At 43.1% G+C, this 13561-nt stretch overlaps 1 protein-coding gene across 1 annotated transcript in view; it reads left to right on the top strand.

Annotated features, from left to right (window-relative positions):
- Window positions 1-13561, top strand: part of LOC112249673 (zinc finger protein 644) — a 49087-nt gene that overhangs the window by 23907 nt on the left and 11619 nt on the right. Inside the window, exons 3-4 of the mRNA XM_024419461.2 lie at window positions 5511-8579; window positions 8851-9058. Coding sequence (XP_024275229.1) covers window positions 5525-8579; window positions 8851-9058 — 3263 coding nt within the window. The 5' untranslated portion in view covers window positions 5511-5524. The remainder of the gene's footprint in view (window positions 1-5510; window positions 8580-8850; window positions 9059-13561) is intronic.

The raw sequence follows: 13561 nt of genomic DNA, 5'->3' as shown, positions 1-13561 counted from the left end.
TTAAAATCCATTTTAGAATAAGGCTGTAATGTAAAAAATGTGGAAAAAGTCAAGGGGTATGAATACTTTCCGAATGGAACTTCGTCTCGGACCTAACAACACCCGTGACAATATATCCTCAAAACACCGGCTTAAAGTGCAGTATCACTTAATTCATACATTCTTCTGAACCTTTGATTACTGCGTCCAAATAATAAACACCAGAACCCATTTTAGATCATAGGCCTTTCAGTTATTAATAGATCATTTTTTATCCATAACGGTGGTGGCTGAGTCCCAAATGACTTGCTATTTCCTAAATAGTATAGGGCTCTGATTAAAACTAGTGCACTATATAGGAAATAGGGTGCCATTTGGGATGTAGCCAGTGACTCATGCATATCTTCTAATTAGAACCATTTGAGTCAAATACATATATATGTCTTGTTACTCTAGCAGCGGATGACATTGTTTGGTTATCAAAGGCTTTCTGTAAACACATTATCACGATTCAGGCTGACAGGACTGAGTGTGTCTGTTTAGGATACAGGCATACATAATCACACACCGAATCAGGATACAGGTATACACAATCACACCCCAAAAGAGAGTGTGGATGCCATTATGATAGTTTGTCACCAAAAGGTAATTACCATCTGGATAATAAATATTCACTTAATCAAGCCAAATGTCATGGATGAAACTGTCCACTTTATTCTCTTTGTGAATGCAAGCACCATTGAATGTATTGTCAACTAATATTGTGAGCTCTAAATTTACAATAGTTACTGAATAGCTGTAGTTGTCTGAACCTTAGCTCGCACACACACACACACACACACACACACACACACACACACACACACACACACACACACACACCTGACTACAACAGACTATTATTATTACTGCGAAACACTGCCCCCTAATCCCCATTTCCCTAAAATACGTGTAAATCCTGGACTAGAAATTGTGCCTTCCTGTATTATACTTGTGCTAAAATTTTATTCTGTTTTACCGAGCCATTTACTTTATGTTTGTATTCTTATCTTTTATTATTTACTATTGTTGTTGCATTGATGAGAAGGAACCTGCAAGTAAGCATTTCTCTGGACTGTGTAATGTATACCATGTGTATCCTGTACATAGGAGTAATAAAACTTGAAACTAGTGAATTATTTCCACAGACTATTAGGAAGGTTGTAGGCTACACTAAACGTTTTGGGCCTTTCTCTGGTGTCTCTGTATGGGTCTGTGTGGGTAAAGGTGCAATCTGTGGTATTAACTATTGATTTTTTGAAGTATATAACTTCTAAATGCCTCAAAAGCTTACCCCATCCTTTGCCAAAATATAAGGTGTATCTTGGTCTATGTGGTACAGTAGACTTTAGACTACTCTCCAGAATGTGAACTGAACCAAGCCTTTCCTCCTCGCTGTGGAATTGTGGCTGAACAACACTATGCTCTCCTCTCCTTGGGACTGTGTCAGGCTGAATCTCTGCCTGTTTGTTTTGAGCCGTGGGCTTTGATACTCTTCTCACACTTGAGAGGCGGCTTCATAAATTCCCATTGTGTCAAGTAAATCAATAGTTCCCATTAGCTGAGGAAGTTGTGGAGCTGCTGCAGCACTTGCGGGGCCGCGGCCCCGCCTGGTTCAGTTGTGTGTTTTCTCTCCCGGTGAAGGTGGAGGCATAGATATACTGCATGGGGATGGGTGGCTGTCTGTTGATCCATCCAGACAGCTCCAGCGGTTGAACTGGTCTGGTTGACTGGTCCCAGTTGGGGAGAGGGAATTCCCTTAGACACCCCAAACTCAAAGCCTTTAACACTGATTCTCTGCTGATGTTAAGCCTGGCTCTTTCTTTGTTTAATGATGTTTCAGGCTGTTCACGTAAGATTTGAGCCATTTCAGGGACACATTATGATTGATGTGTCTATGAATGGAGCGACAGAAATGTTTTCTTTCGTTTTGACACAAAATTGAAATAAAAATGTTTCATCACTGTAATAAATGTGATATACACGGAATATACAAAACATTAAGAACACCTGCTCTTTCCATGACATAGACTGACCAGGTGAAAGCTATGATCCCTTATTAATGCCACTCCACTTCAATCAGTGTCGATGAAGGGGAGGAGACTGGTTAAAGAAGAATTTTTAAGCCTTGAGAGAATTGAGACATGTATTGTGTGTGCGCCACTCAGAGGGGGAATGGGCAAGACAACATTTTTAAGTTCCTTTGAACGGGGTATGGTGGTCGGTGCCAGGTGCTCCGGTTTGTGTCAAGAACTGAAACGCTGGTGGGTTTTTCACACTCAACAGTTTCAAGAGTTCCCTGTGTGTATCAAGAATGGTCCACCACCCAAAGGACATCCAGTCTATGGGAGGCATTGGAGTCAACATGGGCCAGCATCCCTGTGGAACGCTTTTGACACCATACAAAGTACATGCCCCGACGAATTGAGGCTGTTCCAAAGGCAAGGATGGGGGGGGGGGCAACTCCAATATTAGGAAGGTGTTCTTAATGTTTTGTACCCTCAGTGTAGTGTATTTTGTCGACAGGTTTTGTTGTAAGATCAAGAGTAAGATGTTCTAAAGTTTGTAATGCTTTTCTACAATGCTTTTAGAGACATTGGGTCGCTGAGACAAGCTGATTATAAAATATCTCAGAAAGGTTTATGTATCTTCAGGGAATACAGAAAAATTATGATAATATGCAATTATCGCCTCACTGTTTTTCCTGCAGTAACCTCAAGATGAGGTGCTATACGAGTGTTACTGCAAGTGCTGATACACCCAGAACCAAAAGGATTCAAAGAAAGAAAAATCCCAGTGACATATTATACATATCTGGGAGGTCTTTCGTCAAGTTTTTTATTTTTTAATGCATTCAGTAGAATTTGGCTGAACACAAAGCTTTTATTTAAGAATGTTCTAGAACATAATGATTACTGAACATTCTCGCATATACAGTATACAGTTTCCCCAGTCTTGGGGAAAGATGTAGAGCTGGATTAATAGTAATACATCTCATAGAAAAGATAGCGATCGATCTACGCAGACGACTTAAATGTACTTAAGCCTATAATCATTGTAAATAGCTTCTGGCAATGCAAAGTCCGCCTTTTTCACATGAACTAAATGAAGTAAATGAAAGCAAATACACGTTTTAAAATGGCATTGCTGTTGAACCCTAGCTGCTTGCTTGTGGTTGTTATATTTGGAACAGAAAGAGGGAGAGTCATATTGTACGCTAGTACCAGGGGTGAAAGTAGATTTAATTTCTTTCCCTGTAGGTGACCTCTTATGTATGCACGTGCGTAATCCAATAATTACATATAGAATCCATAATAATTCAATAGGAACTCTGTGGGCCTAGTTGTAAAGATGTGTCATTTAACTTTTAAAATGTATGACTTATTTTATCCTCTCGAGGTTTCTTCCTAGATTCTGGCCTTTCTAGGGTACTTTATCCTAGCCACCGTGCTTCTACACCTGCATTGCTTACTGTTTGGGGTTTTAGGCTGTGTTTCTGTACAGCATTTTGTGACATCAGCTGATGTAAGAAGGGCTTTATATTATAAATGTGATTGATTGTGGCATAAACACAACCAGTCAATTCAAAGGGCTCCTTTACTAGGCTACCCGCGCACGTCATCCACTCGCAACCTACAGTGACGAATGGAAAGAGGCCTCCGTTACACAGAACACCACAAAGTCTAATGACATTTAGGCGATAGTCATTAGTCCAGAATGTATGCTTCCACTGCTGTCCATGCACAGCTCAGTGTCGGCCATTCATCTGTACCTTGGCAAAATGTCGGTGTTCTCGTTGAACCACATCGCATTTTGGAGTGCAGGCTATACCACCCGTTTTCAAGTCCATTCGCTAATTTTTCATGCCTCTGACATGCGATAGCCTACTGATAAATATTGGTGTAATAGCCAACAGTTTTCTTGATATTTTGTTTGCATTATTGTGATAGGCTCATGATTTACCGGTACGGCATACCCCCACAATTTTTTTTGCTGGGACCCCGTACCGCCTTACTTTCACCCCTGGCCGGTACTGCTGCTAATGAGCCTCTAAATGTAAAGCTGTAATCATATTCTGATGGATTTGCCACCCTGCTGTTCAAGGGGGGTAGCAGTGACGTTAGCTTTAAATGCAGAGCGTCTTTTCTGCCTCTCCCTCCCTGCTAACCCAAGCCCCTACAGTAACACTACAGCAGATGGAGGGAATATGGTGCTCGGAAGGTTTTACCTCAGAGGTGGTAACAGTGAAGCCACTCATTAACACTGAATTTACCACTTCGTTAGCGACGTAGCTTCCTGTAGAGAGCAGCCAACACTGGATCATGTCAAATCCACTGAGCATACATTGTGGACTACACTACGGTTTATTCCAAATGGCACCCTATTCCTTATAGTGCACTACTTTTGACCAGAGCCCCTATGGGTCCTGGTCAAAAGTAGTGCACTAAATGGGGAATAGGGTGCCATTTGGGATGCAGGCTATGTCTATCAGCTAGGGCTACAACAACCCTGCCTGGACACTTCACATTCTACCAAGCTGTAAAATACATCACCTCGTCTCTTAGTCTCACAGCTTGAGTATTACAAGGCTAGGAAGAGTGTTAAATGTTAGAAGATTTTATTCATGTATTTTCACTCTTTTAAGTGGCTTGTTTAAACAGTTGAGTCTCTATTACATTCAGCAATCTGTCCTGACGACTATTGATTTCTGTTTATATATTTGTGTTTTTTAATAGCTGTGTGTGTGTGTGTGTGTTTTATATCTGTGTGTGTGTGTGTGTGTGTGCGCGTGTGCGCATGCATGCATGTGTGCACGTGTTTGTGTGTGTTCATGCGTGTGTTTGTGTGAGACAGACTGATTGTGTAGCCCGACGCATGCCAATTTGTCAGGATTGGAGCAACAACAGCGTCGTGCTGGGCCCCGTGTTGGCACCATCACAGAGTGCTAAGACTGAGTATGATCTCATTGGAAGTCTACTTTGTTCCCATGGAAATTGGTCAATTTTAGCAGGCGTCTGGGAGCTTTCGGGGGAGGAACAGGAAGGTTGTATCCCAGAGGTGTGCTCTGGTAATTAAGAGCCCTCACCGGGGTATCTGGGGCTAACAGCAGGGTTTGTTGTGAAGAGAAGTGGCGGACGAGGGTGTGAGGAAAATCATAATGCAGCACCAGAGAGGAGCGCTGAAGTAATGCGGATAAAACTCTCATTGTGTGGAACAGTTGGGGAGAAAGTAGGCAGAGCTGAAACTTAACTCTGTGAATAAAATAGTAATTGTTTGGATTTGTTATTCAACATAGTATTAGCCTGCATTTGATTTTGAAACGATATACAATGTAGTGATATGATAATTGTGGTGGGTTGGGCTGTACATATTTCAATTTGACACATTTTAATAATGCATTTTTCACCGCCTTTAGCTCTCAAAACATGACATAAATTATTGAGCATGTTTTAAGCTGATTTGGTTATTTCTCTCTGTTTCCCTCTTCTCAGAACATACTGGTGAGATGGCTGATATAAAGCCAAATGCACAAGAGAACAAAGAAGGAGATGTGGTGGAACCAGTGTGTGACAGCTCCGGTGCCACTCAGGAGCCATTACAGCGTCACACGTCTTCCCTGAAGAACAATGCTGCAGGTCTGTCAGAGCAGCTGTCTTCTGACGGACTCCCAAACCCTTTAAATGGAGCACAGCCCAGTTCATTTGTACCCAGCAGTGTCCCTGCTGTTCCCCACACAGCCCAAGCAGCCCATTCACTGCCTTCAGGAGCACTTGTTAATGGACCTGGTTCACACCCTGCCTCAGAGGAGAGCTGTGGCCTGAACAAAAACAGCACAATGTCCAACAATGTCCTGGTGGAGGCCCAGGACGCCCAACTACGACAATCTGGGAGGGACACAAGCCCTCAGGTGTTACCACCACCCAGTGAGCTTCAATCAGACGCCCTGAAGAACCCAGCAGGGCTCGTTCTGAAAACACTAGCCACCACGCAGCCAGGGGCCAACAACACGTCACCATCAGACTCTGAGGCTAGTGAGGCCGAACTGCCCTACCAGGCCCTCGACACCACCTTGTCAGGCCACAGTCCACAATCACACCAAACGCCAATTAACCAAATATGGACGGCCGAGGGAGTCGAGGCTAGATCTATATGGGACTTAAACACCACAGAGTCCTCTGAGAGCTCGTCGGACGGTTTTGACGGGACTGATGCACTACACTGGGATTCACAGAAAGAGCTCATACGGGCGTTGTGGAAGAATCACACAGTTGACAGCAGCTTAGAGACAAACACTGCAGGAGTGGGAGTGATGTCTCAGCTTACCAACCAAAGACAGAGGAAGCGTAAAATACACCTGGTGGGTACGGCAGGCTCTCCTGAAAAGGTTTACAACTGCAGCACAAATCACACCTACAAAAAGTGGCATATTGAAGAGGAGGAGGATGATGAGGATTTTGACATCTCCAACATAAATGAAGATGATTCCTCCTGTAAAAAGGCTGATGCACAATCTTCTGTGAATTCATGTCAAGAGCATCCCAGTGACAGCCCTGTAATCATTAAGAAGCTGATTGTAAGAGCAGATTGCCCGAAGGACAATCACTCCGTCTCCCTCTTTAGTAGAAAGCCCAAACAGCTTAAGACAGAGCAATCCGAACAAGAACCATCATTCTTCCCATGCACAATGTGCAATGTTAATTTCAAGGAGAAAAGGCATTTGCATAGACATGTGATGTATCATTTAGATGGGCAAAATCATCAGGTACGCCACCATGAGAAAGTTCCCCGGCCTTTTATATGCAGGGAGTGTGGGCGTTCGTTCCGCGATCGCAGCTCCCTCCTCAAGCACATGATTATCCACCAGGCGAGACGGGAGAAACTCATGGAGGAGATACAGGGACTCAACAAACTCCGAGACGAAGGCAGGAACGCCAAGCTCCAGTGCCCGCAGTGTGTGTTCGGGACCAACTGCCCCAAGACGTTTGTCCAGCACGCCAAGACACACAACAAGGATAAACGTTATTACCTCTGCGCGGAGTGCAACCACGTGGCATTGACGGAACGGGAGCTTGAAGCACACCTGTACGCGATGCACTGTGACACACTGAAGTCCAAGTACAAGAACGTGATCAAAGATGAGGAGTCAGAGTTTCTTACAGATAACAAAGATGAATCCAGTCATGTTCTGTTTCACTGTAAAGTGTGCCCTTTCAGCACCCAGAATGAAGATTGCCTTAAAAAGCATGGTGAGCTGATACACCAACAGTCTGATTCTGATGATGAATGTGAAAATCCGCCATTTAAAAAAGCACTTAACCATACAGATCAATATAGCCTAGCTGACCCGTCCAAAAAAGCAGCAGATTTAAAACTACTGCAGCTAAAGCCAAAGTTCTGTATTAAAAAGCCTGCTTTCTGGAAAAGAGCGGATTTTCGCTTTTGGTCCGGTAGTGTAGCTGACTTTTACATGAGAGACACAGCAGACACACAGAAGTCTTACAAAGGTCTTACCTCCTCTCAATTCAAGTGCAGCATTGTCAGCTCAGCAAACAAGCTGTCACCATCCCTGTGGAGGAGTGACAAGCCAAGCAAATTATCTCCTAAACCAACAGAGAAAATAGACGTGACAACAGGTCTCCCTTATGTTGAGGAAGACAATCAACTATACAACCATGTGGTTTCAGGAATCTCCGAAAGGACAAAATATCCCTCCAATGTTGATGTGTTGCTTACATCCAAGATGATTAAACCAGGCCAGATGCTGTATCATAGCTACAACTCTGACAAGAGTCAGGGAGGTAGCAACGACTTGACCGGCAGGAAGTCAGAGGCACAAGCTGTTACCCAAAAGACCCCATCCAAAAGAAAAATGTCCACTCCCTTCCACAACAGTGTGGACAAGGTGGTTGATAATGTTTTGCCAAAACTGAACCCAAAATTAAAAGAGACTACCACTCCTGAGGACACAGAGGGAGACGATGATTATGAGGACACGTACGACTTTAGTGCTTACACCAGCGAGGCTACAGCCAACTTCCTGGATAGTAGTGAGAACGAGAGGAACCCCTACGCCCGTAGCTACTTCATACGCAGACAGAGGGGTTCTTCTATCAAAGAGAATCCTGCACCTGCTGCTGACATCGGCCGTTTGGAAAAGAACGCCGTTCAGGTTGACCACCATTTTAATAAGACTGAAGACAAGGAGGGGGAGTATGACAGCGATGACATACAGAAGCTTATCATCAAAGAAGAGTGTATAGAAAGCTCAGTGTGTGACGATTCTCCAGAGTCACCCACCACCACCGGCACACACAACCAGAGTCTGTCCTATGACTATGACTTCTCCCCTTCTTTTGGAACAGAAAGGAAGTCCTGCCCCTACTGTCCTGCTGTGTTTGAGTCTGGGGTGGGCTTATCCAATCACGTGCGAGGGCACCTGTACAGGTTGGGGCTGAGTTATGACGCTCGCCATGTGGTGTCACCTGAGCGGGTAGCCTCACAGGACCGACAGCCACGCGTACGCAGGAAGGTCCCCTCTGTGGTGCGGAGGATCAAAAAAGGTGAGCAACGTATTTATATTCAATAACTTATTGCTTTCTGCACTATTGCATTGTAATAGGGTTAAAGTAATCTGTAATTACACAGTAACTATACTTATTACAGTTTTTTCCCAGTCAAGTGTGTCATGTTATTTTTCTATAGATAGTGGTCAAAGTTACCCCAAAGTTAGCTAGTAATTTACCTAGATTGCTCTGGATAAGAGCGATAAGAGCAATGCATGTAAATGTAGATAGTTAAAACGTAACCTTTTTTATGATCTCCATGTTACAGCTGAGAAGCCGGAGTCTCAGGCGGAGCACACCTGTCCCCTGTGCTGGGGCTGGTTCGACACCAAGACAGGCCTCTCCAACCACGTGAGGGGCCACCTAAAGCGAATAGGGAAGACCAGCACCAGCACCAGTAAGAGTCCAGTGTGTATTCTCAATGAGCTGCTAAAGGACGAGCAGGAACACCAGAACATCCTCCAGATTCTCAACAGGTACTGTTAACATTTCCTCGAAAAAGTTACTGTCCACACCTTTAAGGGATGTAATACAATATTCTATCCTATATCATGTATACAGTGCCTTCAGAAAGTATTCATACCCCTTGACTTATTCCACATTTTGTTGTGCCTGAATCCAAAATGTGTTGAATATATTTTTTTCTAACCATCTACACACAATAACCCATAATGGCAAAGTGAATATGTTTTCAAATGTTTTTCCTAATTTATTGAAAATGAACTACAGACATATCTGATTTACATAAGTATTCACACCCCTGAGACAGTACTTTGTATAATCATCTTTGGCAGTGATTACAGCTGTGAGTCTTTATGGTAAGTCTCCACACCTGGATTGTGCATTATTCTTTTCAAAATTCTTCAAGCTCAAATTGGTTGTTGATCATTGCTAGACAGCCATAGATTTTCAAGCAGATTTAAGTCAAAACTGTAACTCGGCCACTCGGGAACATTCACTGTCTTCTTGATAAGCAACTCAAGTGTAGATTTGCCCTGAAAGGTACATTAATCTCCCAGTGTCTGGTGGAAAGCAGACTGAACCAGGTTTTCCTCTACGATTTTGCCTGTGCTAAGTTCCATTCCGGTACTTTTTATCCTGGAAAAACTCCCCAGTCCTAAACGATTACAAGCATACCCATAACATAATGCAGCCACCACTGTGCTTGAAAAAAAATGTGATGTGTGATGTGTTGTGTTGGATTTGCCCCAAACATAGCGCTTTGTGTTCAGGACATAAAGTTAATTTCTTTGCCGAATTGTAGTTTCTTTAGTGCCTTATAGCAAACAGGGATGTCTGTACAGACTTACTTCTTTTCACTCTGTGAATTAGGTTATTATTGTGGAGCAATTACAATGTTGTTGATCCATCCTCACATTACTCCTATCGCAGATATTAAACTCTGTAACTGTTTTAAAGTCACCATTAGCCTCATTGTGAAATCCCTAAGTGGTTTCATTCCTCTCCGGCAACTGAGTTAGGAAGGACGCCTTTATCTTTGTAGTGACTGGGTGTATTGATACACCATCCAAATTGTAATTAATAACATCACAATGCTCAAAGGGATATTCAATGTCTGTTTTTTTTATGCTTATTAACTCAAGACATTTCAGCTTTTAATTTTGGATGGATTTCTAAAATGTTCTTCAAGCTAAATTCCACTTTGACATTATGGGGTATTGTGTGTAAATCAGTGACACAAAATTTGTATATATACTACATGGCCAAGCACACAACCATGCAATCTCCATAGACACACACTGACAGTAGAATTGCCAGTACTGAAGAGCTCAGTGACTTTCAACGTGGCACTGTCATAGGTTGCCACCTTTCCAACAAGTCAGTTCGTCAAATTTCTGCCCTGCTAGAGCTGCCCTGGCCAACTGTAAGTGTGGTTATTGTGAGATGGAAACATCTAGGAGCAACAACGACTCAGCCGCAGAGTGGTAGGCTACACAAGCTCACAGAATGCAATCATAGTGCCTGCCCCAATGCATAGTGCCAACTGTAAAGTTTGGTGGATGAGTAATAATGCTCTGGGGCTGTTTTTCATGATTCGGCCTAGGCCCATTAGTTCCAGTAAAGGGAAATCTTAATGCTACAGTATACAATGACATTCAAGACAATTCTGTGCTTCCAACATTGTGGCAATAATTTCGGGAAGGCCCTTTCCTGTTTCAACATAACAATGCCCCCGTCCACAACATGAGGTCCACACAGAAATGATTTGTTGAGATCGGTGTGTAAGAACTTGACTGGTCTGCTCAGGTTCCTGACCTCAACCCCTTTGAACACCTTTGGGAAGAATTGGAACGTTGACTGTGAGCCAGGCATAAACACGCATCATCAGAGCCGGACCTCACTAATACTCTTGTGGCTGAATGGAAGCAAGTCCCCACAGCAATGTTCCAACATCTAGTGGAAAGCCTTCCCAGAAGAGTGGAGGATATTGTAGCAGCAAAAGGGGTGTCTTCCGCATTTATTAATGCTCAAGATTTTGGAATGAGATGTTCGATGAGTAGGGTGTCCGCATACTTTTGGTCATGTAGTTTGAATATTATATATACAGTGCCTTCGGAAAGTATTCAGACCCCTTGACTTTTTCCACATTTTGTTACGTTGCAGCCTTATTCTAAAATGTATTAAATAAAAAGAAAATCCTCAGCAATCTACAACCAGTACCCCATAATGACGAAGTGAAAATAGGTATTTAGACTTTTTTTTACAAATGTATTAAAAAATTTTTAAAAAATACCTTATTTACTTAAGTATTCAGGCCCTTTGCTATGAGACTCGATATTGACCTCAGGTGCATCCTGTTTCCATTGGTCATCCTTGAGATGTTTCTACAACTTGATTGGAGTCTACCTGTAGTAAATTCAATTGATTGGACATGATTTGGAAAGGCATACACCTTTCTATATAAGGTCACACAGTTGACAGTGCATGTCAGAGCAAAAACCAAGCCATGAGGTCGAAGGAATTGTCCGTAGAGATTTGAGACAGGATTGTGTCTAGGCACTGTTTTGGGGAAGGGGACCAAAAAATGTCTGCAGCATTGAAGGTTCCCAAGAACACAGTGGTCTCCAACATTCTTAAATGGAAGAAGTTTGGAACCACCAAGACTCTTCCTCAAGCTCACCGCCCAACCAAACTGAGCAATCGGGGGAGAAGGGCCTTGGTCAGGAAGGTGACCAATAACCTGATGGTCACTCTGACAGAGCTCCAGAGTTCCTCTGTGGAGATGGGAGAACCTTCCAAACGGTCAACCATCTCTGCAGCACTCCACCAATCAGGCCTTTATGGTAGAGTGGCCAAATGGAAGCCACTCCTCAGTAAAAGGCACATGACAGGCCGCTTGAAGTTTGCCAAAAGAAGAATAGGCCGTCATTGAAAATAAGAATTTGTTCTTAACTGACTTGCCTAGTTAAATAAAGGTCAAATAAAAAATAGATTTGAGATTCTTCAAAGTAGCCACCCTTTGCCTTGATGACAGCTTTATAAACACTTGGCATTCTCTCAACCAGCTCATGAAATTAAAATGTAATTAGAGGAATTCATTTCATTTGAGCCAATCAGTTGTGTTGTGACAAGGTATGGTTGGTATACAGAAGATAGCCCTATTTGGTAAAAGACCAAGTCCATATGATGGCAGAAACAGATCAAATAAACAGAGAAACAACAGTCCATCATTACTTTAAGACATGAAAGTCGGTCAAAGCGGAACATTTCTAGATCTTTGAATGCTGCTTCAAGTTCAGTTGCAAAAACCATCAAGCACTATGATGAAACTGGCTCTCATGAGGACCGCCACAGTAAAAGAAGACCCAGATTTACCTCTGTTGCAGAGGATACGTTCATTAGCGTTACCAGGCTCAGAAATTGCAGCCCAAGTATATGTTTCACAGGGTTCAAGTAACAGACACATCTCAACATCAACTGTTCAGAGGAGACTACGTGAATCAGGCCTTCATGGTCAAATTGCTGCAAAGAAACAGCTACCAAAGGACACCAATAATAAGAAGAGACTTGCTTGGGCCAAGAAACACGAGCAATGGACATTAGACCGGTAGATATCTGTCTTTTGGTCTGATGAGTCTAAATTTGAGATTTTTGGTTCCAACTGCTGTGTCTTTTTGAGAAGCTGAGTAGGTGAACGTATGATCTCTGCATGTGTGGTTCCCACCGCGAAGCATGGAGGTGGTGGTGTGGGGGTGCTTTGCTGATAACACTGTGATTTATTTAGAATTCAAGGCACACTTAACCAGCATGACTACCACAGCTGGTTTGCGCTTAGTGGGACTATCATTTGTTTTTCAACAAGACAATGACCCAACACACCACCAGGCTTTGTAAGGGCTATTAGACCAAGAAGGAGAGTGATGGAGTGCTGCATCAGATGACCTGGCCTCCATAATCACCCGACTTCATTCCAATTGAGATGGTTTGGGTTGAGTTGGACCGCAGAGTGAAGGAAAAGCAGCCAATGAGTGCTCAGAAAATGCGGGAACTCCTTCAAGATTGTTGGAAAAGCATTCCAGGTGAAGCTGGTTGAGAGAATGCCAACTTGCAGACTTGTTTTCGAGTTGCTGTGCGTTTTGTTGCCTACCTATTTTGCTACCTGACAACTTTACGGTTTAGTTTTTTATTACCGTTTATATATATATATATATATATTTTTCCTCAACTTTTTCACTCCGGACGCTTTATCTGGACACGATTCGTCAGGACCTCCAACAGCCGAAGCTAAGTAGTAACATTAACATGATGCCTTCTAATTGCAGTCGCTGTACTCGCCTTACGGCGAGGATAGCTGTGCTACAAGCCCAGATTCAGACGCAATCGTTAGGCAAGGGCAATTTCAGTGTAGGAAAGGATGAAACAGCGTCTGTGCCACCAGTAAGTACAGATAGTAGTATAAATCCCCTGGCACAGTCCCCGCAGCCGGACAACTTTCTCACGGTTTCTGGAAGGAAATG

This window comes from Oncorhynchus tshawytscha, linkage group LG01, assembly GCF_018296145.1.
Source record: "Oncorhynchus tshawytscha isolate Ot180627B linkage group LG01, Otsh_v2.0, whole genome shotgun sequence".
Taxonomy (NCBI): Eukaryota; Metazoa; Chordata; class Actinopteri; order Salmoniformes; family Salmonidae; genus Oncorhynchus; species Oncorhynchus tshawytscha.
The sequence above is the reverse complement of the archived record's forward strand: the minus strand, read 5'-3'. Positions and strand labels throughout refer to the sequence as shown.